This window comes from Notechis scutatus, chromosome 8 (assembly GCF_049901735.1).
Source record: "Notechis scutatus isolate UNSWTSFEM ecotype Mainland chromosome 8, rNotScu1.2, whole genome shotgun sequence".
NCBI classification, from domain to species: Eukaryota; Metazoa; Chordata; class Lepidosauria; order Squamata; family Elapidae; genus Notechis; species Notechis scutatus.
The window spans coordinates 24,996,018-25,022,309 of record NC_142016.1 but is presented as its reverse complement, the minus strand read 5'-3'; the positions used below and the strand labels follow the sequence as shown (position 1 = coordinate 25,022,309).

The 26,292-nt window shown below is 48.3% G+C and overlaps 1 protein-coding gene and 1 long non-coding RNA gene across 2 annotated transcripts in view; one reads left to right on the top strand and one right to left on the bottom strand.

Moving 5' to 3' along the window:
* RYR1 (ryanodine receptor 1) overlaps positions 1–26,292 on the bottom strand; it is a 149,245-nt gene that overhangs the window by 41,114 nt on the left and 81,839 nt on the right. The window contains 26 exon segments of the mRNA XM_087971211.1: positions 551–610; positions 1,556–1,607; positions 2,901–3,007; positions 3,154–3,250; positions 4,110–4,222; positions 5,451–5,588; positions 6,419–6,478; positions 6,982–7,152; positions 9,424–9,438; positions 10,935–11,027; positions 12,014–12,101; positions 13,599–13,839; positions 14,787–15,101; positions 17,324–17,454; positions 17,953–18,034; positions 19,230–19,468; positions 20,651–20,711; positions 21,073–21,122; positions 21,286–21,407; positions 22,034–22,068; positions 22,071–22,100; positions 22,878–22,993; positions 24,077–24,200; positions 24,294–24,369; positions 24,883–24,957; positions 26,029–26,169. Coding sequence (XP_087827337.1) covers positions 551–610; positions 1,556–1,607; positions 2,901–3,007; positions 3,154–3,250; positions 4,110–4,222; positions 5,451–5,588; positions 6,419–6,478; positions 6,982–7,152; positions 9,424–9,438; positions 10,935–11,027; positions 12,014–12,101; positions 13,599–13,839; positions 14,787–15,101; positions 17,324–17,454; positions 17,953–18,034; positions 19,230–19,468; positions 20,651–20,711; positions 21,073–21,122; positions 21,286–21,407; positions 22,034–22,068; positions 22,071–22,100; positions 22,878–22,993; positions 24,077–24,200; positions 24,294–24,369; positions 24,883–24,957; positions 26,029–26,169 — 2,832 coding nt within the window.
* Positions 1–26,292, top strand: part of LOC148129980 (uncharacterized) — a 264,545-nt gene that overhangs the window by 165,400 nt on the left and 72,853 nt on the right. The window lies entirely within an intron of this gene.

Here is a 26,292-nt window from a genome sequence, read left to right as displayed (position 1 = left end):
GAAGCAAACATGAATTTATCTGGTATTGTTGAGGCTTATCTGTGTTCCTGGTGTCTTCCCAACTGTGTGAGTTCAACTGTGTGAAATTCCTTCTCCTGCCCTGTCAAGTTAATTACTTCAGCTTGGTTTGTTTGGATTTTGAGTTACAGCTTGTGTGTACCTTGTTTTGGGCTGAATTTTCTACAGTCAAAGGCTGTTCCTGGGAGAGTTTTTCTCCAGCTGAAGGTAACCTGGACATTGGGGGCAAAGTTGGAGATAATAAAGGGACTCTTCTTGCTTATTTGACTGTGTTGCCTTTGTGCCACGCCCCTTTGGGTCATCACATCTCCCACATCTGTAAGCAGAAGTGCATCTACCAACTGTGCTAGGCTGTCATTTTCCTATTTTTGAAATATGGGATTCACTTTCACATCTGGATCGTTTTGACCCTCTTGGCAAGTTGGGAGTATGCAGGTCATCTAATCAAGAAGGAAGATTTGACCAGATTTGACCTGCAGGCTAAAGTGTCCAAAAACCAATTTGGGAAGTTGAGAAGAGAGAAGTCACTAACCTCAAACGGGACTTCTTCCTCTTCCCCATTGCCTTCTTCTCCTTCATTAATGTGACAGCTCTAAAGTCCCAGGGAGTAAAAAGAAAAAAAGGGGTGAGCAACAACACAGATATATGATATATTTCCACAACTGTCTGCTGGAAAACTCCCAAGCCTGGCAATGGAGGAGGGAACAAGCAGGCAGTTAGCCTTGAGTCCCTGCACAACTGCAAAAGATTTAGATCTGACACCGCCTAAGTTCCATGGGACCTTATCTGTTTATTCCCAAGCGAAGGCAAGCAGACCGAGGAGATTCTTGTAGTATAGGCAGTGTCAGCTCATAAAATATTTCCATGGTCTTTTTAGAGTTGCCAACAGAAAGGGAGGGGGGAGCAGTGCGGCAGCTTACAAACCGAAAGCGCATTCCATACATAGTTTTCAAAGATAGTAACTAGGTGACTGAGGTTTCTGCCATGCAAAATTCTAACTGGAGAGCATGATTGATGATTCTTGGCTATGGATGTGTCCCATTGGAGAATATGAATTACAATACACCCAGGGGGTGGGGGAAAACCAGGGTCGAGGGTGACAGTGAATTACGTGTCTCAGAGTCGGCTACACCCAGGCAGTGCTGGCCATGTTAATTCCCAATAAATCCTTTTGAAGTTTTGAAAGTTTGGCTTGAGACTCATGATTTAATTGGGGTAATTGCTGGAATCCTGACAGGTAGAACACAATAAAGTACAGTAGTCAACTTGAATACTTCACATGTGGATTTGGTTGCTTGTGTCTGATACTGTTCCAGCCATGACCCATTCCAGAGTACATATAAGAACCAAAAATGGGTTGCACCCCCTTTCCCCCAAACCTTCCCACCAACGGGTCCTGCCACCACCCATTTTTGGTGAACAGCCAACGAGCCACAAAATGTTTGGTGCAGCATTTGCAGGCACAGAAGCGACGACAACATAGCACGACATTCAGCATTTGAAGCAAGACTGAAATGATGGTCCATCTCTTCCTTACCTTGGCCATGATGTCAGCGTAGGCCATGTACAGATAGTCTTCATCCAGTTTGCTGAAATAAAGTAAACAAGTTCAGGATCAGCAACAGTCCATCCTCCTCCAGATAAAACTGAATTCCAACTCCTCAAATCGGCCAAGAATTCCTGGAAGTTTCAAGGCAACCAAGCTTGAAGGGCCTCAAGTGGTAGAAAACTGGCCCTACGAGCCACGCAGACGTCTTACTCCATCAGCCCTAGGAGAACCTCTATCACTTCTATGGAGGATAAAGGATGATCATGGACAAGAGCAGAGGTGGGACTCAACATTTTTAACAACCGGTTCTGTGGGTGTAGCTCAGGTGGTGGGCGTGGCTTGGTGGTCATGTGACTGGGTGGACATGGCTTGGTGGTCATGTGACTGGGTGGACGTGGCTTGGTGGTCATGTGACTGGGTGGACGTGGCTTGGTGGTCATGTGACTGGGTGGACATGGCTTGGTGGCCATGTGACTGGGTGGACGTGGCTTGGTGGTCATGTGACTGGGTGGACATGGCTTGGTGGTCATGTGACTGGGTGGACATGGCTTGGTGGTCATGTGACTGGGTGGACGTGGCCAACTCAATATCACTCACATTGAGGCACGCATCTCCTCGCCTGGCCTCTCATGACTGGGGATTCTGCAACAGTTGTTAAGTGTGAAAAATAGTCATGTGGACATGGTGGGCGTGGCCTACCAGAACTTCCGGGAGGGGCGTTTTTTGCCTTCCCCAGAGTCTGGAGGTTTCCCTTGGGCCTCTGGGAGGGCGAAAACAGCCTCCCTGGGCTCTGGAGGCCCTCCGGAAGCCAGAAATAGGCCCGTTTCTGGACTTCTGGAAGGCCTGTTTTTCTCCCTCCCATAGTCTCCGTGAAAATGGGCCACATGGAGACTCCTGGGAGGGCCGGGCCGGGCCAGTCAGTCGGTTCAAATATTGGTTCGGCAAACCAGATTCAAATTTAACATCTGTTTTGCCCGAACCGGTAAGAATTCTATCCCTTGGTTGAATCTTGATGTCCCCCCGAACATCTCCCTCACTCTTGCATCATAGTCCAGGATCAGGCCCACACATTAAGTCCCAGTTGAACTATTGCTCATGCCTCTACCCAAGGCTCTAAGTCAACCAATGATCGGCACTAAATTGTCACTTGATAAGAGCTAATAGAATTCAAGAAGATTGGACTTCGACCACTTGTGAGAACGTAATGATTCCAGGCTGATTCCTCTCTTGACTCCACCCTTCTACATCAAGGCAGAACGTTTCAGCTGTGGCTACTTCATCCTTTTTGAACCCAAATTCACGCTGGGCTCTGGACTCTACTGCCGCTACAAACCTCTTTTCTGTTAACGCTGTCCTGCTAAAATGGAGAATGAGCTGATGCAAAGGGTCTGGCTTCTTTTCCTGCTCCTCTTCCTCTTCCTCTTCCTGTGGCCCAGGTTTCTACATCCCACATCCCACAATAGGAAAAAGAGCAATTAGAAATCAGATCTAATGTAGCATTTGCCCTAAACAACTACCATGGGACGAGCATTCAAACCATCCCCACCCCCAGTCGACCTCAGGTTCTTTCCCCCAGGAAGACTCACAGATAGATCGTCGATCATTCTGTCTTCAAAGGGATGCTCTTCACTGAAGATCCAGGAATACTTGTAGCTCTCCAGGAACATGTTGCAAGCACGATGCCTGAGAAGCAGAAAGGCAGGTCAATCATGTCCTCCACCCCAGCCAGATGATTCCCATTTTGGCAGTGTTAGGGAAACACAACTCGCCCTCGCCATCTAGCCATGGCCAACTCGCCTTGGCCCACTTGCCACAGGACAATTCACCATGGCCAACTCATTGCAGAACAACTTGTCACGGGACAAGAGCTACATTAATATCGAAGGAACAGTCGAATAGAATCATTAATCATGAGCTTCGGTGGTGCAATGGTTAGAGTGCAGTATTGCAGGCTACTTCTGCTGCCTGCTGGCTGCCTGCAATTTGGCAGTTCGATTCTACCAGCTCAAAGTTGACTCAGCCTTCCATCCTTCCGAGGACCCAGATTGTTGGGGGCAATATGCTGACTCTAAAACACTTAGAGAGGGATGTAAAGTACTATGAAGCAGTCTATAAGTCTAGGTGCTATTGCTATTAAGAAAAGAATGAATGCCAAAGGAGGGAGAAAATGAAATTTGAGTGACAAAAATTAAAATACTTTTAAAAAACCATTTTAAATAATTAAATCGAATTGTTATATATCACCGTGAAGTGGTAAAAAGTCTAAGCTACTGCTGTTAAAGAAAGAATGAATGCCAAAGGAGGGAGAAAATGAAATGTGAATGACAATAATTAAAATACTTTTAAAAAATATTTTAAATAATTAAATTGTTGAATTGTCCTGCAGAGAGCTGTCCATGGTGTGAGTTGACCATGGTGAGTTGTCTGAGGCGAGTTGGCGGAGGAGGCGAGTTGTCCAATTCTGGCTGGAAGAGATGAATCCATGCATGGAATGATACTTATTCCAATCGGTGGACCAGCCAATCCAGCTGTATTAACTCACCTGGGCAGGTTATAGAGGGGCGTCATACGGAAGCACGCAACCACTGCACGCCGCCGTTGCTTGGAGAGCAATTTGTGCCACGCGGCTTTCTTGGATTTGTACGGGTGCTCTAACTGCAGGAGAAGGCAGGAGAGAATCGGGGTTGGAAGAGAGGATAACCAGTGCTTCTCTCCTCCACCTGCTTTTCCTGATCAGTGGCTTCCTTCCCATTTCTTTGTATTTCTCCTTTGAGATTCCTCCCTCTGAAACCTCCCGTGATCCATCAAGAAGATGGGTTACTAGGTCCCAATCCACTCTTATCATATTCACAAGGCCTTCCCGAGTGACTTGCGGTTAGCTGGACAGCTGACAAGTCCACTGAATTGTCTTGGAGGCTTATATGCTCTCAGCATGCACAGTTAATGAATGAATGTCTAGACCAGGGGTGTCCAACCTTGGCAACTTTAAGACTTGTGGACTTCAACTCCCAGAGTTCCTCAGCCAGCAAAGCTGGCTGAGGAACTCTGGGAGTTGAAGTCCACAAGTCTTAAAATGCCAGGTTGAACCCTGGTCTAGAACAGTGGTGGTTAACCTTTTTGGGCTCCTGTGCCAAAAATTGGGCGCGTGCAGGCGCTTACGTGCCAGCACCCAGAAGGCAATGCGTGCGCCCCCAAGCCCCCTGCGCATGTACGTGCAATTCCCCCGCCGCTCCCCTCTACCTGCCCTGCGCCTCACAATTGATTTTCGGCTGGTTTGAGGCCTTTTTCTGCCTCCCAGAGGCTTGAAAAAAAGCCTCCATGAGGCCAAATAGGCCCGTTTCGTCACTTCCGGTATTACAGGAAGTGACAAAGCGGGCCTATTTAACTGCGAGGCCTTTTCAAGCCTCTGGGAGGCTGAAAACCTCAAACCAACCAAAATCAGCTGTGAGCGCGGCCATCACAGGTCTAGAAGGATGATTTTGATGTTAAAAAAAAGGATTTTTTTTAAAAAAGGAAACAAGTTTTTAAAAGTGGAAATAAGTTTTTTTTTTAAAAAAAAAACAAAATCTAATGAGGACTTTGAACAAAATGGTCCATGAGCCCCCGTGCACGGGGGTGTGGGAGAGTAAGGGGTCCTGAGTAATGGGTGTTATTGCAGTGTTGATGTTTAGCTGGGCTGCCATTCTGCTTATATTTATTGTTGGTGCTTTTTTGTTGCTGATGGGATTTTTTTTTAAAAGTTGACTTTTAACTTGGGCAGCTACTGAGATCGCTGTTGTGAAATTGTTCAAATCTGGGAAGCTCTCGGCAGCCATCAAAAACATAGGTAGCAAATCCTATTCTTCAACCTGTGGACCTGCCAAATCTCTTTGTGGGTCCATACCTGTTCCAGGTGGTAGAGCACGGCAGACACCTCTTGTACCCGTTTGACAATCTTCTCCGGCTTGTTGGAGTCCTCGGCTTTCCCAGCCATCTCCTTGTAGAGGGCCATCTGCCAGCGCATGGAGGAGGAGTTCTCACACTGCAAGGCAAATGGGGACATTCACAGAACATAATAGGCCACCTGAAACATCACCTTTCCGGGGCCCCCCCACTCCCAGAGCTATTTAAATGAGGTCTTAAAACTAGTCTCCATCCCCAAGTCTTGGGTTAGAATGAGCGATGGATCTCTTGTGGGATGTTAATGCTTTTTCCAGATTCTTTTTCGTGCTAGATTCTGAGTTTTATTATAGGCATTGCTATGTAGTATTTTGTAAGCTGCCTGGACTAGGAAGGAAGGAAGGAAGGAAGGAAGGAAGGAAGGAAGGAAGGAAGGAAGGAAGGAAGGAAGGAAGGAAGGAAAGATAAAAAGGAAAGACAAGAAGAGAGGGAAGAAGGAAGGAAGGAAGGAAGGAAGGAAGGAAGGAAGGAAGGAAGGAAGGAAGGAAGGAAGGAAGGAAGGAAGGAAGGAAGGAAGGAAAGATAAAAAGGAAAGACAAGAAGAGAGGGAGGGAGGGAGGAAGGATGAGGGAAGGAAAGAAGGAGGGGGGAGGGAAAGGAGGGAAGGGGGAGAGAGAAAGAGAAAGGGAGAAAGAAAGAAAGAAAGAAAGAAAGAAAGAAAGAAAGAAAGAAAGAAAGAAAGGAAGGAAGGAAGGAAGGAAGGAAGGAAGGAAGGAAGGAAGGAAGGAAAGAAAGAAAGAAAGAAAGAAAGAAAGAAAGAAAGAAAGAAAGAAAGAAAGAAAGAAAGAAAGAAAAAGGTTAGATTCTATTCTGTAATTCATCCAGACAGGAAGAGAGCTAGTCTATTTATGGCAAAACCTACAAAACCTGAATTCCCAAACATCACTTTCTGGAGCAATTCCAGATCCTCACCTTGCCTTGAAGATGAAGGTTGTTGTTGAGATATTCACGCACTTCTTCATCGGTGTCTCTCTGCAGAAAAGGAGAGCAATCGTATGAACAAACTAACCAAGAAACAATCCCCGAAAGAACCTGCTCCAACCAGGTTTATCCCTTCTGAAATAAACCATCAGTTGTGATTTCTGAACATTTGTGTCCCTTGACCGACAGGACCTCAGGATTTGTATCCTTGATGGCAGGATATAAATCACTGAAACCAGAGAGAGAACTCAAAGAGGAGCATGGTCATTGTGATCCTCTGTGTGTCTGTGTGTGTGTTTTGTGTGGGGTGTGTGTAACAAAGTTGTCCTTTGTAGCTTCTCTATCCTTCCTCAACTTGGAAAGGGAATGCCCATTTCATGCTCTCTCCATCATCTGGGCTGTCTCGTCCATGCTCTTCATCTCCACAGTTGAGTAGATCTTCCAACGTTGCTTCATGTCTAGTCAATCACAATCACCCTGGTCAACCATTGGAGATCTGGAGACTTTGCCATTGGTCTGGTTTCCTTAGCAGTCCCCACCCCCAAGACCCTCACCAAGGCATAGCGGATCTTGGCCAGGCTGATCAGCTCTTGGTCGGTTGGTGAACACATGTTCAAGCCGATGGGAAGCATCTTCTTCAGCGTAGCCACGATGAGGGACGTGTGGACGGAATAGCGGTCCCCTCGGCGTTTCTTCTTGTGCCGTTCCTGGTCCGAGCCACCTGACTGGGGAGAGGAAGAGCCAAGTCAGTTTAGTGGGAAAGAGAGGTTGTGCCACTCAGGTTGTCCCCTGGCATGCCAACAGCTCGAACGGGCAAAAGCTTTTAATGACCAAGCACAGCTTCGGACATGGGGATTCCATTGACCTGGTGGGAAAGCTGGACCAGGTCCTCTCTCAAGAGAAGATGGGAGAGAAGAAGCTGTAAAGTCTAGGGCAGGGATGTCCAACCTTGTCCACTTGAAGACCTGTGGACTTCAACTCCCAGAATTCCCCAGCCAGCATGCATGCTGAAGTTAAAGTCCACAGCTCTTCGAGTGGACAAGGTTGGACACCTACGATTTTAAGTGTGGCGAAAGTGACGATCCAGAGACTTGTTGCCTCCAATACTCAGGGATCTGGGATCGATCAGTGTTGCTTCCAAGACGGTCTGTCAGAAGCGCGTGGATCAAAATCTCATTCCATGCATTCGCTTTTTGATCCATCAACCCAGAGACAGAGAGGAGGACTTTGACCGGACTTCAGAAGAGACGATGCACATGCAGAGGTTATGCCTGGATAGGGGAAGGGTCTTCTGGGAATGAGAAGGGGGAGGGGGTGTTAGCCAGTGTAGAGAGGGACCATTTGGAAGAAATGGAGAAGAGATACGGAGCTGCAGATCTAGGAACGTGGAATTAAAACAAGTAAGACAGAGGCAGTTGCTTGGGTTAGGTAAAGGGAATTATGGGACATTTTAGCGGGGTCTGTGGAAGTGCTCATGTCAAGTAGTCAAGGGTATCTGCGGTCAGAAAAGTCAAGATGGCGGCCGCCATGATGTGATCCAAGCTCTGCCTGTTTCTTTTTTAAGGGATGCATCCGAAGCAGTGGTTGGATCACATCCTAATGGCCATCGAGTTAATCTGTTTTTTGACCACATCCGACAGCAGGACTGGGCAATTAATTTTCCCCAAGGACCACATGAAAAATTGGGACTGTTGCGGAGGCCGAGCCAAGAATTCTATGAGGGTGTGTAGGCAGGCAGGCACACACCTATATAAACTGGAAAAAAAAATAGCAATCGCCTTCAAAATAAAATAAAAAGCACGTTGACTGGAACAGCTGAAGAGCCCTGAGGTGGCCTGAGGGCTGTAAAATGCCCAGGTCTGTAGTTGGAAAGGAGATTCTGAACTTATATTTCGTAGACCAGCCATCTCCAACCTTTCTGGCTCGGCGGATCTGACAGTGGCGGGATGGAGGGCGGGGATAGGTTTGGGCATTAGCTCACCCAACACTTCTGTGACCCAGTTCTGAACGGGCCACAGTCTGGCATTGGGCTGTGTACCAATAGGGACCCCCTGTTGTTGCAGTCAACAGGAGGAAAAATAATCAGATTTCTGAGACACGCCGTGGTGGGATTCAAATAATTTTAACAACCGGTTCTCTGTCCTAAGGATTTCTTCCAACAACCAGTTCTCTTGAACCAGTGCGAACCGGCTGAATCCCACTGGAGACACCTGGACTAAATTTTCAAAACAGGCAGGAGTGGTTTGGCGTGGCAGGGAGAGGCCCTCTCCCTCCCTCCCTGAGATCTTAGTGAAATGAATTAATTCAGATCAATCAAGACGCCAAGACGCCGTTCCAGCCTCTTTGCCCCACTTAACTGTCAGCCTCGCAAAACAGCCTCGCTCAACCAAACACGGTTGGCAGCCGGGAGACGAAGGGGCACAGACAGGCAACCTCTTCCTCCCTCCCTCCACTGGAGAGTGACAGGGCAGGATGACGGGCTCTGGGGCAGTACAGGGAGAAGAAGAGGGCCAAGAAGGTGGATTGGGATTAGGAGAAGGACTCCCGAGGCATGCTGGGAATTAAGGGATGTCTTTTTTTTTTTTTTTTTAGTAATGGAGACTCCGGGACCAATCAGTTAGTTAGAAGGAAGAGGAGGAGGAAGAGGACATGCTGTGGCATGTCAGAACTATTCTAGAGCATGGCTGCCCACTTCAACGTGGCGTGAGTCCCACTAACTGGGTGATTTGACAGGCAGAAGTTGCCACCCATTGCATGTCTGTTGCGTTGCGGCCAGACCTGCAAAAAAGCTACTGCGCTTTTGTCATCGTCCATGCAGCCGCAGCCCCTTCCCTTCCTCCCGGGTCCCGATTGACTTTGCAACGACACCACCCCCACCCCGCCTCACCCCACTTCTAAACAGGGAGGGAGCGAAGGGTTGCGGCAGAGATATCCCATTGCTCTATCCATGCTGCCTTGACCCTTTGGGCCAGTGGAACAGCTGTGCTTTTGCTAACCTGGCTTTCTTCAGACTAAACCCACATGTGGAGATGAGGAGAAAAGGGAGAGAAGACAGGAGAAAGAGAAGGTTAGAGGAGGCGTCATCCCCGCCTTGCCGTTACTCAGAGGAAGGACTCAAAGCAAGAATCATCTGTCCAGATCTTGATGGATCTAAGATCCTATGAACTCTTCCATCATCCAGATGTTGGTGTCTTCCTCCCCACCCCGCAAGCAATATCTGGTCAATCGATCCGAAGAGAATACTTGTAGCTCAGGGTTGAATTGGGAAGTCCTTCATGCTCTCTGAGTTTGGACGTTTTTTTTGCAGACGTTTCATCGCCCAACTAGGGAACATCATCAGTGCTAGGAGGAGGGGGGTTTATAAGCAGAGAGCAAACCCCACTCCCTACTAGCATTGATGCAGAGGTGGTATTCAGCAGGTTCTGACCGGTTCTGGAGAACCAGGAGCGGAACTTTTGAGTACTTTGGAGAACCGGCAAATACCACTTTCAACTGGAGTTTTTACAGTATCCTTCCCCTGCCACACCCACCAACCCACGCCCACACAGAACTGGTAGTTAATAATTTGAATCCCACCACCGCGCTTGATGATGTTACCTATTCAGGTAACGAAATGTCTGCAAGAAAAGAACCAAGCTCAGAGAGCACCAAGGGCCTGTACAATGGATCCAATGTATCAGAAATGATCAAACAGGAGGATTAATTTATCACCGTATCTTGCCCTTTTTTTTTTCCTTCCCAAAGGTAGAAAGGGGAGGAAAACCTCCATGTTTTTACTTCTCGTTAGTTGCAAGAGGATGGAGAACAGGCAAATGAGATTGATGGGAAATTCCTTGACTAAGGACAGTTTGGCAAATGATGCCGATGGACATAACCAGTAGTGGTATGCTACTGGTTCGGACCGGTTCTTCCGAACCGGTAGTAAAAACAAACAAAACAAATCAGCAGGCCTCAGCTGGTGTGTGGAAAGCTGCGCGTGTGTTAGGTGCGTGTGCAATCACCAAACCAGTAGTGGAACACGTAGGATCCCACTGCTGGATGTTAACTGGTGTCCTGCAGGCCACTTGCACGTTAACGCTGTCACACAAATGAAGTAAATTCCCACATTTATTATACGCTCTAGTTTGAGTAGGGATGCCTGAATTCCAGACATATTTTCCCACCATTTGGGGCGTTAAAAAGGAGATTTTGTTCTGTTCTCTGACTCCGTGAAGAATCTACATAAGAGAAGATCTGTAGGATTACCCCCTGCAAGTTAAATGTTTAGAAAATGAGTTGCTAAGCCAAGGCCACTTAGTAAGTTGAAGTCCTCCCCTGAAACCTGGAACCCTGCAGCCCTCGGACACATCCTGTCCACCTGGAGCTCAGCAAACGGGTTGGGTCAAAGACCTTTCCCCTGCTGAGACGGTATCGTGGCTTCAAGGATGGCAAGAGATGGTAAGGGGGACCTACCCACTACCTTCTTCCCCTGCTGGAGGAGGAGGAGGAGACCCCAGCAAAGTCTCACCTTGGACATTTTGCTTTTGCTGTCGGCTGTCAGGAAGGACATGTTGTTGATTTCGTTCTGAACGACAAAGTTCTGCTCTTCTCGCTTAAAATTCTGTAGGAGGAAGAAGAATCAGATGTAGGATTTCTGCAGGGGGTTCGCATGGGGTTCGGGAAGAACCCCTAGCTAAGATTCTGTGCATTTCGGAGAAACCCCCAATCCCATTCCTGGCTGGCCCTGCCCACCCCAACCCGCCCCTCTCAGGAATCCCCATGCGGCCTGTTTTGGATGCAGGTAAGTGCAAAACACACATGGAGACGGTGAAAAACGGGCCTCCTGGAAATTCAGGAAGTCTGGAAATGGGCCCATTTTCGGCTTCCAGAGAGCCTCCGGAGCCCGGGGAGGCTGTTTCCACCTTTCCGGAGGCTTGGGGGAAAGCCTCCGGAGCCCCCCGCCATGGTGCAGGAGGCCAACTAGGCCATGGCCACCATGGCCACGCCCACCCAGTAACCAAGCAAAGCCCCCATTGCTATAATTTTTGAATCCCACCCCTGGTTCCACCCAACGGACGCAGGCCACGTTACTTACAGCAGAGGTTTCCAACCTTGGTAACTCTATGACTTGCGGACTTCAACTCACAGAATTCTTCAGCCAACATGGCTGGCTAAGGAATTCTGGGAGTTGAAATCCACAAGTCATAAAATTGCAAAGGTTAGAGACCCCCTGATCTACAGAACTACCTTTGTGGCACTGCATTGGTCTGTCCCACCTGGATAGGCGGGGAAGGTATGTTGCAGGACCTGTCATTTAATGAATCCTGAGCAGCAGGGTCCAGGAAGAGAGAGTCTATTCTGCCGTTGCCCCCGCGCTGCGGAATATTCTCCCCCCTGGAGGTGGAGGCAGGGCCCCAAACACCCTCCTGGCCTTCCCAAAAGGAGCTACATTAAGAATACTTCTGCACGGATGAATCCTAGCATTCAAAAGACAACGAGCAGGTTTTCTCGCTCTGTTCCTCCTCCAGCGTTTTCAGCGGAAAGACAACTTGGAAATTGAACCCACCAGCCTGCCCCTCTGCTATCCCCCATAAAAAGCTCACTCACGTGGGACTTGGACCAATAAATAAAGATTTCCCCAATCATCCGGAACAGCTCCTCAGCATCCAAGTTGGGCTCAGTCAACCAGTGGGCCCTACAGATGCAAAAGGAATGGTTGGTTGAGTGTCTTCTTCTATCCTGTTCCTCTGAAAATACGACCTACCCTGAAAGTAAGTCCTAGCTTGGCTTCTACTCATCCCCAATATAAGCCCTATCCCCCAAAATAAGTCCTACTTAAGATCCTGCCCACTCCAGAGTGGATGGGTAAAAATTAAGCTAGGGTGGGGATAGGGGGTGGTGGAGTTGCCCTACTACTTACCTTTGGACAGTTGTAGCCAGGCCTTGCACACCCCGACACCTGCCTTGCCGGCCCATTTTTTTCTGCAGCTGGCAAGGCTGGCAAGGCTTTCCTGAAGGTCTCTGTAGCTGATAAGAAAGTTCTGGATCGATCCAGAGCTCTGTTATTGGCTGCAGAGGCCTTCAGGAAAGCCTTGCCGGACGCAGAAGAAGTTCCTGGAGGCCTCTGACAGCGAAAAGGAGGCCGGGAGTGACGCATGCAAGTGAGGTTAGTCAGTGGATGACATCCCCCCAAAATAAGACCTGGTGCTTTTTATGTGGCAAAAAAATAAAAATAAAAGACAGGGTCTTATTTTTGGGAAACACAGTACGTCCCACAGTTCACATGATCTACTCTGCAGAAACTCAGCACTGAGGCCCACCCTATCCACAAGAGAGAATATTTGTAGCACAGGGATGAACTGTGGGGTCCTTCATGCTCTCTGTTTCCTTGCAGATGTTTCTTTACCCAACTAGGGAACACCATCAGTGCAAGAAGGGAGTGGAGTTTGCGAAGTAGAAGGGTGGAGGGCTATGGGATCCTTGGCACTCTCTGCGGTTTGTAGTTTTCTTGCAAACATTTCACGACCCAACTAGGTAAGATTTTCAGTGCTAAGGGGGAGTTGGGACTGCTCTCTATTTGAGTGAGCCAACTCCCCTCCCTTCTAGCATTGATGACGTTTTGATCTTCTCTTTTGCACTTTCTATCTCTTCCAAACAATCCTGCCTGGATTTCTTTTAATATAGACAGGGACAGCGAACTATCCAAAACAGGTTTTCAAGGTAACAGCATTTATTTATTGATATATAACCCACCTCTTTAATTTTTACAAATAACTCAAGGCAGTGAACATATCCAACACACCTTCCTCCTCCTATTTTCTCCACAACAACCTTTTGAGGTGGGTTGGGGAGGGAGAGAGGGGGGGGGGAAGACTAGGTGGGACTAGAACTCACTGTCTCCTAGTGATGGGTCCGAAGTCATCCAATTGGATTTTGTGCCTAAAGCAGGACTAGAACTCCCCGTCTCCTGGTGATTGGCCTGACGTCACTCAGCTGGCTTTCATGGCTAAGGCGGGACTCGAACTCACAGTCTCTTGCTCTCTAGTCTGGTGTCTTAACCCTGAGACCAAGCTGGCTCTCTTGAAATCCTTGTGCTACGTTTCCTAACTACACCCACCTGTCATTACCTTGCAAGTTGCAATCTGCACCTTACGCGCGTGTGCATGGATTTGGTTCACCAACTGCGGATTACCTGTTGTTGTCCACATAGCGGATCAGCAACGGGTAGAGGGCGTAGAGGTCACGACACAGCACGGAAAACTCATCCCGGATGAGTAGCTCCGTGTCCTCCGATTCGGACTTGACCTCCAGCCGCAGCTGTTCCTCTTCCGCCACGACTTTCCCGGACCGCTTCTTCAGCTTCTCCATGGTGGGGATGAAGTGGGAGCGGAGCAGTTCGGGCTTGGCCTTGCTGACAATGGGCTGTGCAAAGACTGCGCAAGGAAGAGCCTCCTCAGTCGGGAGCAGGCTACCTTTCTCCAAGTTCTAAAGTTAAGAGTCCCTCCAACAATTCCATAGGGCACTGGCAAAAATTGCGAGCACGCTTGCACTTGCATGCCAGCACCCATAAGACAATGCGCGCCTCCCATGTCCCCTATGCATATGTGCGCAATGCCCCCCCGCCGCCCCCTTACCTGCACTGTACCTCACAGCTGATTTTTGGCCGGTTTGAGGCCTTTTTCGGCCTCCCAAAGGCTTGAGGAAGGCTTCTGCAGGCTTCTACAAGCTTTGTAGGCCGAAATCTAGCCCCGTTTCGTCACTTCCTGTTTTTCCGACAATAGTAGTGACAAAACGGGGCTAGATTTCGGCCTACAAAGCTTGTAGAAGCCTGCAGAAGCCTTCCTCAAGCCTTTGGGAGGCCGAAAAAGGCCTCAAATTGGCAAAAAAAATCAGCTGTGAGGCGTGCACATGTGCAGCGAGGTAAACAAGAACAGAAGTCTAATTACTGATGAATATCCACTGACAGACGTTTCAAAAACAAACCGGAGTTCGCTGGACTCCGAGTCTAAAGAACTTTTTTGCTTCCTGCAAAGAGCACATCCCCGAAGGCTGGCTTTTATCCCTTATGGGAGGGGCCATCACCTTCCAGCCTTCCCGTGTCGCCCTTGCTGCTTCGGCTGCTCTCTCCTTTGAGCAGCCCTACGCACATGCGCACTGGGCACAGGCTCCCCGGGGTCCTCTGCTTCACTGCTGCCAGACTCCAAAAGCTCTGAAGGCTGCACCCCACATCCACACCTGCTGCCGGCAAACCACAACAAGGCAGCTCAGGGGGGTCCTTATGACCTTTGCTTAGTTTTATATCTTATTATGGAATTTCTCTCTGGAGCAAAATTTCAGCTCGCTTGTAAAGAAAGGGCCTCAATCCCAGCACCCTTCATACCTGCCAACCGCTTCATCCAAGATGCTTCATCTATGCCCAGGTTGTTGACGATGATCTTCAGGATGTTTCCCAGCAAGGTGTTGAGCTGGTCCGAGGTCACTTCAGTGCACCAGGGACCCTGTGCATTGGTCTCCGAGCCTCTCTCCCACCAACGGGGCAGGTAGTTGCAAAGCATCGGCAGGGTGACCTCAATTACGTGGGGCATTTCGGTATAGCGAGCCCCTGACTCCGCCAGCCCGTTGATATCCTTCATCAGCTTCTCCAGGACTGGAATATCTGGACACATCTCCTCCACACAGTTTGGTAGGCCTAAGACTGGAGTAGAAGACAGGCATGTTTAAATTTCTGGAGATCTGGAAGAAAAAGAGCTAAATTCAGAGAACACGTCTCTGCTGGAAGGTCTCCAGATGTCCACTCTGAACAGAACCTGTCCTCGGCCATCTTGGAGGCTTCAGCGTTGCCGTGAGGGAGAAGAAGGGACAGGGAGAGGAAAAATAGTGAGCTGGGGTTTTGTGGTCAAAACAAATAGTTTTCCTTTGGGAACCAAGGTCATCCCAACAGGTGGCTGGGGAAAGGAGGAGCCAAATAACCAAGCAACCGGCCAGCACCTTGATTGGACAAGGTGACTGATGGACTTGGGGAAAGGGGGAACTTTTACTTTAATTAGGGGGAAACAGTGGGAACCTTCAGAGGCAGTTTTTCCCGGTTGTGCAAATGTGAAGTATCCAATAAATCGTTCCTTGAGGAATCTACCTGCCTTGGAGTTCTGTTTTCTTTGGGTGCATTACTTGGAACACTGACATTAGATCCAGGTTAGGTGAACAGGTCAGAAAAAGCAAAGAAAAGTGGGATAGCAATGCTTATAGGCTGTTCTCGACTTATGACCGCAACTGGATCAGAAATCTGGTCATAAATCGAGGCACCACATGACCAGACCTGGAATTTTTTTTTGGGGGGGGGGGGACGACCATTTTTATAGCAAATCATAAGCGAATCAGGCAGTTGTCATCGGAACCGCATGGCTGTTCGTTGATTTCCACGGTTTTAAATCTGTATCTTTGTTGAGTGAATCCCTTGGTGGTAAATCCAAATCCATTTCCCTGAACGGGCAGCGGTTGGTTTGTTTGTTTGCCAGAAATCAGCAAAAAGGTGTTGGGAATCAGCAAAAGAGTTGCCAATCCTGGTCAACAGTCTGCAGGATACTGCAACTGGGTCGTAAATGCAAGCTAGCTGCCAAGAACCTGAAATGTGATCACTGTCAAGATTCCAGCAATCGCCCTAATTAAATCACGATTCTCGAGCCAAACTTCAAAAGACTTCAAGGGATTCATTAGAGGCGACATACTGGCACTGCCCTGTATGAAGCCAACTCTGGCATACGTCATTTACAGTCCTCTGTGACCCTGTTTCCCCGCCCCCCCCACTCACCCCTGGGTGTCTGTCAGAGTATATTCATGAACTGGAATAGAGCATGGTAACAAGGTCAGCCAATGAATAGGCACAGCAACTAAGTCAGCCAATGAGGACTGTTTGGAAACTGAAACTGGAAGTAGCCTAGGCATGGCTCTATATTAAGCTCTGCAGCTCTGAGTCTGTCTATTGAAAATGAAACTGCTTCTCTCCTCTGCTTGCCTGCTGAACTAAAGTGAAACTGATGCCTGTTTCTGAGCTACTGAAGTTACTTGCAACGTGTTTCTGTCTGAGTTTGCTCCATGTTGGGGAAATCTACAACTGGTTTGTAAAATCTACTTATGATGTTTATAAAGTTGTTAAATGAAGCATCAGCCATCTGTGTTTATTTATCTGGCGCGGAATTAACGCTGCAAAACTCTGAATAGTGCCTCATAAACCAGGTTCTCCAATTGAGCACCTTCATAGGCTGGGTGTCATCAATCACGTTCTCCAAATAAATATATTCGCAGGCAAAAGCTCTGGTAGTTAAGTTACAATCTTTTAAAGATAAGAGTTGGAATGTACTTTTGCTTTCAAACTGCAGCACTGCTCTTCCAGATTTCCTTCCTCCACCCCCCCTTTTTTTAAATTGCAACTACTAAAACAGGCATAGGAATGTTTTATGAGTTGACAATCGCATGACTTGAGAGGGGGGGAGAAATATTTACAGGCCATAGAGCAGCATTTGCAAGGCCGTCATAACTTCAAATAACCAGTTGTAAGTCGAGGACTACCTGTACACCTGTGTGCAAGTCCTTACTGAAAAGTTCTAAACTCGAGCACATAGGTGGGCCACTATGCCAGCTTGAGGACCTGGCTCAGGAATTCTGGGAGTTGAAGTCCACAGGTCCTAAAGCGGCCATAGTGGCTCACCCCTACTCTAGGAGGACATGGTAAAAGAAAAACCCCATCGTTTCCAATGAAAAAAAGAAAAGAATGGAAAAAGATGACGGGAGGCACAAGAAAAAAAGGAGAGACCCTAACTGGGCACTCCCTGCCCAAGGAGGAAAGGGAGAGAATTGGAGGAAACGTCAAGGCGAAAGGGAGATTAGCGGTCCTTCCCGCTTCCTTCTGCCACAACTCACTGGCTCTCTCTCTCGGGGATTTGGTGGTGTAAACCGAAAAAGGGTTGAATTCATTGAGGTGCGGCTCCAGGAAAGCCACGGGCATCGCCGCTGCCAGCCGGGCCAAGCATTCTCCAAGTTGGGGCCTCTGTCTGCAGAGAGGGACAAGAGACAAAGCCGTAATGTGCAATGACTCCAAGCTAGGGCCTCACTTGATTCCTCCTTCCATCCTGGCCAGCCATTCCCCAATCTCTTGGCTCCGTATCACCACAATGGGTCTATACCAATGATGGCTAACCTTTTCGTCATGTGGCAAAAGTGCGCACGCACGGCTGCACCCATAATGCAATGCGCGCACGACTCCCACGCCCCCTGCGCACGTGCGCAAATTCCCTCCCGCACATGCACTGTGCGCCTCTGCACATGCGCGTGCGACCCCCCCCATGCCACGCACCTCTGCGCATGCACAGCAGATACCCAACAATCAGCTGGCTGGCAGGGGGCGTGTGCATGCGCAGTGGATCAGTTCAGGGGACGGCTCGTGTGCTGGCAGAAATGGCTCTGCGTGCCACTTCCGGCACGCGTGCCATAGGTTCACCATCACGGGTCTATACCTTTCCAGCTGAGCCCAACCTTGTCCTCATGCTCACCTCTCCACATACGGGTTTTTGGTTGTCCCTAGGGAGTAGATGCTGCAGAGAGTTCGGTAGCAGGAGACCTGGACGTCGTCCACTGAAGGGGCACAAAAGAAAAAGAGAGAAGAGAGAGAGAAAGAGAGAGTGAGAGGAGAGAAAGAGAGAGAAAACAGAGAGAGAAAAGAGAAGAGACAGAGACAGAGAGAGAAAAAGAGAAAAGAGGAGGAGAAAGAGAAGAGAAGAGAGAGAGAGGAACAGAAGAGAGAGAGAAAAGAGAGGAGATGACAGAGAGGAGACAGAGAGAGATGAGAGAGAGATGTGTGAGAGAGAGAAGAGAGAGAGAAAAGAGCGAGAGGAGACAGACAGAGAGAGACAGACAGACAGAAGAGAAAAAGAGAAAAGAGCAGGAGAGAGAGAAGAGAGAGTGGGGGGGACAGAAGAGAGAAAAGAGAAGAGAGGAGGAGATAGAGAGAGAGAGATGAAAGAAGAGAGACAGTGACAGAGAGAGATGAGAGACACGAGAGAGAGTGAGAGGAGAGAAAGAGAGAGAAAACAGAGAGAGAAAAGAGAAGAGACAGAGAGAGAAAAAGAGAAAAGAGGAGGAGAAAGAGAAGAGAAGAGAGAGAGGAACAGAAGAGAGAGAGAGAAAAGAGAAGAGAGGAGATGATAGAGAGGAGACAGAGAGAGAAGAGAGAGAGAAAAGAGCGAGAGAGAGAGAGAGAGAGAGAGACAGAAGAGAAAAAGAGAAAAGAGCAGGAGAGAGAGAGAGAGAGGGGGGACAGAAGAGAAAAAGAGAAAAGAGGAGTAGAAAGAAGAGGAGAGAGAGGGACAGAAGAGAGAGAGAAAAGAGAAGAGAGGAGATGATAGAGAGGAGTCAGAGAGAAGAGAGAGAGAAAAGAGCAAGAGGAGACAGAGAGAGAGAGAGAGAGAAGAGAAAAAGAGAAAAGAGCAGGAGAGAGAGAAGAGGGGGGGACAGAAGAGAGAAAAGAGAAGAGAGGAGATAGAGAGAGAGATGAGAGAAGAGAGACAGTGACAGAGAGAGAAGAGAGAGAGAGAGAGAGAGAGAGAACAATGGCAGATACGCAACTTCTCCCTCCCACTCTTTGATGTCAGGAGATGCTCCCATGTTTCTCGCTCCTCCAAATCCTCCTCCCAAAGGACAGTCTTTGGGAGTTTAGACCAGGCCTCCTCCAGGCCATTTCTACCCCCCCTGGAGTAGATGGGCGGCATTCTCACACTCTCTTTGCTCCAGGCCCTGCTTAGCCCACCCTCCCGTCTCCTGACATACTCACACATGACATCGTCCCCAAACTGGTGCTGGGCGATGTGTTCGAAGAGGGAGGTGAGGACGGGCAGGAGGGCCACGGTGGTGTAGGTGATGTTCTGCCCCACGCCTTTGACCTGAGTGCGGGATTGGGAGACTTTGCCGAGCTTGAGGTTCTCCACCATCTTCTCAATGTCGTCGGAGGCACTTTCGAAGAAAGACCGCAGCCCCGCCTTGACGATTTCAGGGCCTGACTTCATGACTGTCCTGTAGGATGGGAAAGGAAGAACTTGAAATCCTCAACCCAACAGGTACATCTTCTGTGAATGACCCCCATAATCCCTTGCGGGGTGGAGTCTGGGCAATTGAATGGAGCTAATAAGAGTGTTTACTGGCCGGATGCCTTTCCTGTCGCCAATGCGGAGTTATATCTGGCAGATATATGCTCATTGGACCAGTGGTGGTATTCAAATTTTTTTTTACCACCGGTTCTGTGGGGGTGGCTTGGTGGTCCTGGCAAGGGAAAGATACTGTAAAATCTCCAGTCAGAGGCAGCATTTGCCGGTTCTCCGAACTACTCAAAATTTCCGCTACCGGTTCTCTAGAATTGATCGGAACCCGCTGAAGACCACCTCAGCATTGTACCCAGAGAGGGAAATACCTGCCTCTACCTAGCCTCCTGATTGTGAGGCGAGACCTCCACCTGTAGGCCACTGCACCACTCTAGATATCTCTAGATATATTTTTTTTCCAGATGCTCATAGATAAAGCAACCAGGTGCTGATTATCGGAATGGTAAAACCGAACCCGGTTTTGTTCTTCACATTTGCAAATGGAAGAAAATTTCTAAGGCAGAATAAGTGTCCCACGTATCAGGCTGTATGTGGTTAATACCCGATTTAAACAAAACAAAACCGGATTTAATGGAAATATTACGTGCAAGTAGTCCTCGACTTAACGACCACAATTGGGGCAAGAATTTCCACTGCTAAATAAGGAGGTTGTTAAAGTGAGTTACAACCCAATTTTATGACCTTGTTCAGTTTGTTGTGATAGAAATGGCTAAGACAGATTAAGTGTGCAAAAGTAAAAAGTTGAAGCTGTAACGTGGTTGCAGGTAGTCCTCGACTTATGACCACAAGTGAGCCCAAGGTTTCTGTCATAAAGCGAGACATTTATTAAGTGAGTTTTGGCCTAATTTTATAACCTTTCTTGCCACGGTTGTTAAGTGAATCATCGCAGCTGTAACACTGCTGTTAAGTGAATCTGGCTTCCCCAAAGCCTCTGAATTTTGATGACGTGACCATTGGGATGCTGTGAAAAGTGTGAAAAACGGTCCTTAACTCAGTTTTTCCGGTGTCGTGGTAACTTCAAACGGTCACTGAACAAACTGTGGTAAGCCGAGGACTACCTGGATATTATATATAATGACAGAGGAAGACTGCTCACCTGGCATCCAAGGAGCGAGCCAGGATGTGGAGGCAATTAACCACAGCAGCAGCATCGGTACCTGGAGGAAGAGGATGCAACAGGTAGGTTTAGAAACCTGGGGGGAAAGGATGCGGAGGTCGGGGAGGAGAAACAGGGCCAGCGGGAAACTGGCTTGGAAACAGAGCTGACGTAGCGTCAGGAAAGTCAAGAGGCAGAAGGGAGACCAGGGTAGTTGGGGTTTAGCCCCTCCCTGAACCCGTGACAGGTAGAAGGGGATGGATTCTAAGGGTGGGATTCTCCCGGTTCAGACCGGTTTGGGAGAACCGGTTGTTCCAACGATCAGCTGGCTCCAAACCGGTTTGCTCCGACGAGCATGTGGGCCCGCCTCCCCTGTCCCTGCTCTTATGTCTTTTTGTTACAGCACAGAGCAGGAGGCTTACCAAAGAGAGAGACCCGGTGCCTGACCAGGGCTGCCAATTTGCAGAAAAGGCTGAAAGGCGGAAAAGAAAAAGCAGAACAGAGAATGAAAGAGATTCCTCGTCCCGACAAGCCGAGGACACACGAGAGGACAAGGGGGTCAGAGGACGCGGCTCTTTTCAAGCCTCTCACTCGCGCACGACACCCAGCCGCTGCTGGGGCGCTCCGGCACTCACCTGGTTATCATCTCTTTCTCCTTGTTGGAGGCGTGGCCTCCGCTGCCCAAGACCTTGGCCGGGGTGGAGAGGAAGTAGAGGCAGTGGTTGGTGAAGTACTGGTTGATGAGCGGCAGCAGGATCTGTAAAGGGAATGCAAAGGAGTGGTGGGAGGAAGAAGACGGGGGATCTAATCTTGGAGGAGGGCAGGAGAGGAATTCCAAGGAAGCTCTCCAGGAGTTGCTTCTGGGCCATGTTTTTTTTTGAGTCAAAGCAAAACACTCAGCGGTTGATGCAACTTGGACGGTCTTGCAGAGGCTCTGTATCTACTACATGTACATCTACCTACCTACCTATCCATCCATCCATCTTCATCCATCTATCTATGAATGAATGAATGAATGAATGAATGAATGAATGAATGAATGAATGAATATGTATGACTAGAATAGAGGTGGAAAGCACCTCGGAGGTCTTCTAGTCCAGCCTCATACCATTTCAGACAGGTGGCTGTCCAATCTTTCCTTTTAATGAAGCACCCACGACTTCTGGTGGCAAGCTGTTCCACTGGTTAATTATCCTCATGGTTAAGAAGTTTCTCCTTAATTTCAGGTTGCTTCTCTTTTTGATTAATTTCCATCCATTATTTATTGTCCTGATCTCTCTCTCTCTCTCTCTCTTCATCTACCTATCCATCTATCCATCCATCCAATCATCTTCTTGACCCAACAGTAACATAAAATAAATAAAACCACAAAGGCAGATTTACCTTGGCGAAGAACTTGATTTCCTGTTCATGGGGGACTTCTCTACTCGTCCGCTGCTCACCACAGCCTCTGAAGGGGGGCAAAAATAGATCAGGAAATAGACCCTCCAAGAAATACAAAAAGTCTACCCTAAGATGGCTTAGACCAGGGGTGTCCAACCTTGGCAACTTTAAGACTTGTGGACTTCAACTCCCAGAATTCCTCAGCCAGCAAAGCTGGCTGAGGAATTCTGGGAGTTGAAGTCCACAAGTCTTAAAGTTGCCAAGGTTGGACACCCCTGGCTTAGACTATAATAACAGAATTTCGAAATCTGGGCAGCCTATCTCCTTCTTTCCCTCTTATACCAAAGAGACTCAAGGAGTGGCGATCTTGAGTTTCTTTCTCACGCGCTCTTGTCTTCCCGGGCTGAATTCATGTTTCGCTAAGGCCCCTTACGTTCTTTTTCCAAGGTCAATTCTGCAGTGCTCTACAACTTTATCCCCTTGTTCTGCTCGGATGACTAAAATTGGCACTGTGTGACCTCCGACCACAGAAGAGGTGATCTCAAGAACCCCAAGGAAGATCTAAAATGGTCCAATTGTATTTCACTATGGAATCCAAGCAGCCCAGAAATAGCTAATCTGTTCTTTCCACTATCAGAATGGACCAAGGAAGTCAGAGACTGTATCTCAAATGCTTCTGCACTAGACCCTGTTCCCTGTCCAGCAGTATAAATAAGAAGGGAGGATTCTGAATTCCAAGCCTTCTTCTATCTTCCCGTTTTCCATCCTCCTCTCCCAGGAAATCATCAGTCCCCAGCAATTTGCTAAAGACAGCAACCAGGAGAGGAAGAGGACAGCCTCTTACCCAGGTGGGCAATAAATTCTTGGGAGATATCCATCCATTTCAGCAGCTGCTGTAGGAATCCAAAGGCGAAGCGTTTCTCAATGGACGAGGTGTCCAGTTCCATGTCCTTCAGACCCCTGGGAGAAATGATGGCGTTTCAATTCAGGGGATTGGTAAAAAGGTTGTGCTCAGCCTTTACACATTGTGTTAAGCCAGAAGGTCGTTGGTTTGGTTTTGCTTTACTTGCCCATGAAGGATGGACCAATACTACTTAGATCTAGAACTACTTTTATTATCTATTTATCTTATAAATCAGAATGTGCACCCCATTTTATCTTCGTGTGAACTGGTAAGGAGCTTATCTGAGACAGTCGCTTGGTTACTTTCTTGACCGAGGCTAAAGCCCCTCTTATCTAACCACTGAGTTGGTTGCTTTTTCTTCCTTCTGCCCCTCCAAGGCCCTTCTCTATGCCCTCTACAAGGAGAGACCCCCAAACCCTTTCCCAGGTATTCTCAAATGCCCCCAACACAGTGTTTTGCTTGCTCAGTAGTCATTTTATTTATTAGGCAGCTCAGACTAATTTTATTTATTAAACCTAAGGGCAGCCCAGACCCAGACAAAAACAAACAACTGACCAGTACATTAAAACCCACGGTCATCTTAGAAAATAAAGAGTCTTTAAACTAAAAGGTCCTTAACAGACAGATGTATCAATCCTTCTACATTCAAAGCAGCAGAATAATTTATTGATTTTAAAACAACTTTGAGAAGAAGAGCATCTTGGTAGCCCAAGGTTGGACTGTCGGGGTCCTTGGCGCTCTCTTGATCCTTTTTTTAGCAGATGTTTCCTTACCAAACTAGGTAACACCATCAGTGCTAGAAGGGAGTGGGTTTTGCAGAGTGGAAGAGAAGGAGAAAGGGAGGAGGAGGAGGAGGAGGAGGAAGAGGAGAACATCAATGGGGTCCTTGGTGCTCTCTGAGCCTGATGGGGCTTTTTTTGGCAGATATTTCCTTACCAAACTAGGTAACATCATCAGTGCTAGAAGGGAGTGGGGTTTGCAGAGTGGAAGAAAAGGGCTTGTTTAGTCCTTGGTGCTCTCTGAACTTGGGTGTTTTCCCGTAGACGTCTCCTTACCAAACGAAGGAACGTCATCAGTGCACTGGTAAGAAGTCACCCTAGATCACCCTTCTCCTGCTTTCAAGCTCCTTCTACACTTACCGAGTCACCGCGTAGCCGTTAAGCTGTAGGAATTTAAGCAACTCCTGAGCTTTTTCCCGGTCCCGCGCCTTCTCCTTGGCCGTCAGCGTGTCATACGGCACCAGCAAGGGGTGAGTTCCGCCTCCTGGGACACAAAGAGAAAGCAGGTGAGTTTTTCCCCCCTGCAGGGGCAACAAGAAAAGAGAACATCGGTCTCCTCCGAGGCTCAGGATCCCACCTTTGCTTTCCAGCTCTAATTTCTTCTTGCGTCCCCAGGTGTTGTGGTAATTCTCCGCCAGTTGCTCCGCCATGGCCTGTGGAGAGAGAGACTCGTAGGGTAGATAGGAAGGACCCTCTGATTGGCCAACTTAATCCTAATTTACATAGAATTATAGGGGCTAGTCGGGAGAGGGGCGCGATGGCCTAGAGGTGGAGGTCTCGCCTCACCATCAGGAGGCTGTGAGTTCGATCCTTGGGAGAGGCAGATATTTCTCTCTCTGGAATGAGAATGCATCTGCTGAATATAACTCCGCGTTGGCGACAGGAAGGGCATCTGGCCAGTAAACAATCGGCTCCATTCAGTGGCCCAAGGCTCCACCCCACAAGGGATTATGGGGTCATTAAAAGTAGATGATGATGATAGCAACTGAGGTAAGTTTAAGGGAACTTCTAAGCCTCAGTTAACTTCTGAGGGGAGAGGCTAGAAAATGTTTCCACGGTGAAAGAAACCGGGCCGAAAGGATGGAACCCCGTCGACTGGGTTATTTGTTTGGCCTTCAGATTATTTGCCTGAATGCAGTTGGTAGATCCTAGACAGATATCCTCACCTGTAATTCTCTGGAAAGGGTCACCACAGATAGATCTAGTGGCTGAGGATTGTAACCATGGCTGGGATCGTAGACCTGAAGGAAAACAGAGGAACAGGCACGCTTCACATCCATTGTCCCCATCCTTCTCTTGCTGGGTTTGTTTTCCTAGCTAGATCTCCCTGATCCCACCTTCCAGATTCCTGATTCTACCACCTGTTCATTTTTTAAATTTTAATTTCATTTGGGGAGAGGCGTGTCCTTGGGGTTCTCTGAGCTTGGCTGTTTTCTTGCAGACGTTTTGTGACCCAACTAGGGAACATCATCAGTGCTAGAAGGGAATGGGGTGTGTGGAGAGGAGGAGGGAGGGAGAAGGAGGAGGAGGGGGAGGAGGAGGAGGAGGAGTGGGAGGAGCAGGACTGTGGGGTCCTTGGTGCTCTCTGAGATTGGCAGTTTTCTTGCAGACGTTTTGTGACCCAACTAGGGAACATCATCAGTGCTAGAAGGGAGTGAAGTGTGGCAGAAGAGGAGGGAGGGAGAAGGATGAGGAGGGGGAGGAGGATGAGGAGGGGGAGGAGCAGGACTGTGGGGTCCTTGGTGCTCTCTGAGCTTGGCAGTTTTCTTGCAGACGTTTCGTGACCCAACTAGGGAACATCATCAGTGCTAGAAGGTAGTGGGGTTCACTGTCGTTTTTATACAACACAGCGAGATCTCGACTCAGGTTCTGAGGAGGCTGTTTTGTCGGTTGTGGTGCTGCTTTTCTGGATAACCTTGGCGTTTACATCTAAAGAGTGCGCTGCGCATCATGCAGAAAGGCCTGAAGCAAAACAGTTTGGTACAACTTTTCTTCTAAAAGTTTATTTTTATAGTTTCACAAGGAACCATCGCTGTTCCTAAGGACAACGTTAAGGACAACAGCTAATAGCTCAGGACAACGCTACCAAACCTGACAACTTTTTAAGATGTGTGGACTTCAACTCCCAGAACTCCCCAGCCAGCCATACTGGCTGGGGAATTCTGGGAGTTGAAGTCCAACACACTGTAAAGTGGTCAGGTTTGAGAAACACTGATTTAGAGTAATTATATACCTGGAAACTGGGAGTAGCTAAGATAGGAAGGCGGCATAGTCAGGAAAAATGGGCGGCAAGGAACGTTCTAGAAACCAACCTGGGCTGTCTGTGAGACTTTGCGGGTTTTTTTCTTCTCCATTTTCTCCTCGTCGCCCTCACGGGCTTTCTCGACCATCCACTCCCAAGCAATCATGGCCTTCAGAGACTCTTTGATGGGCCACCGGTAAATTTCCTTATCCTGTATGAGGAGGGAGGAAAAAGAGACAGGTGGTAAATATCTTTTCTTTTCTTTTTCTGGAAGGTCTCCCAATGTCACATTGGCCTTCCACTCCTGCTTGGACCTGGGGGAAATCAGGCAATC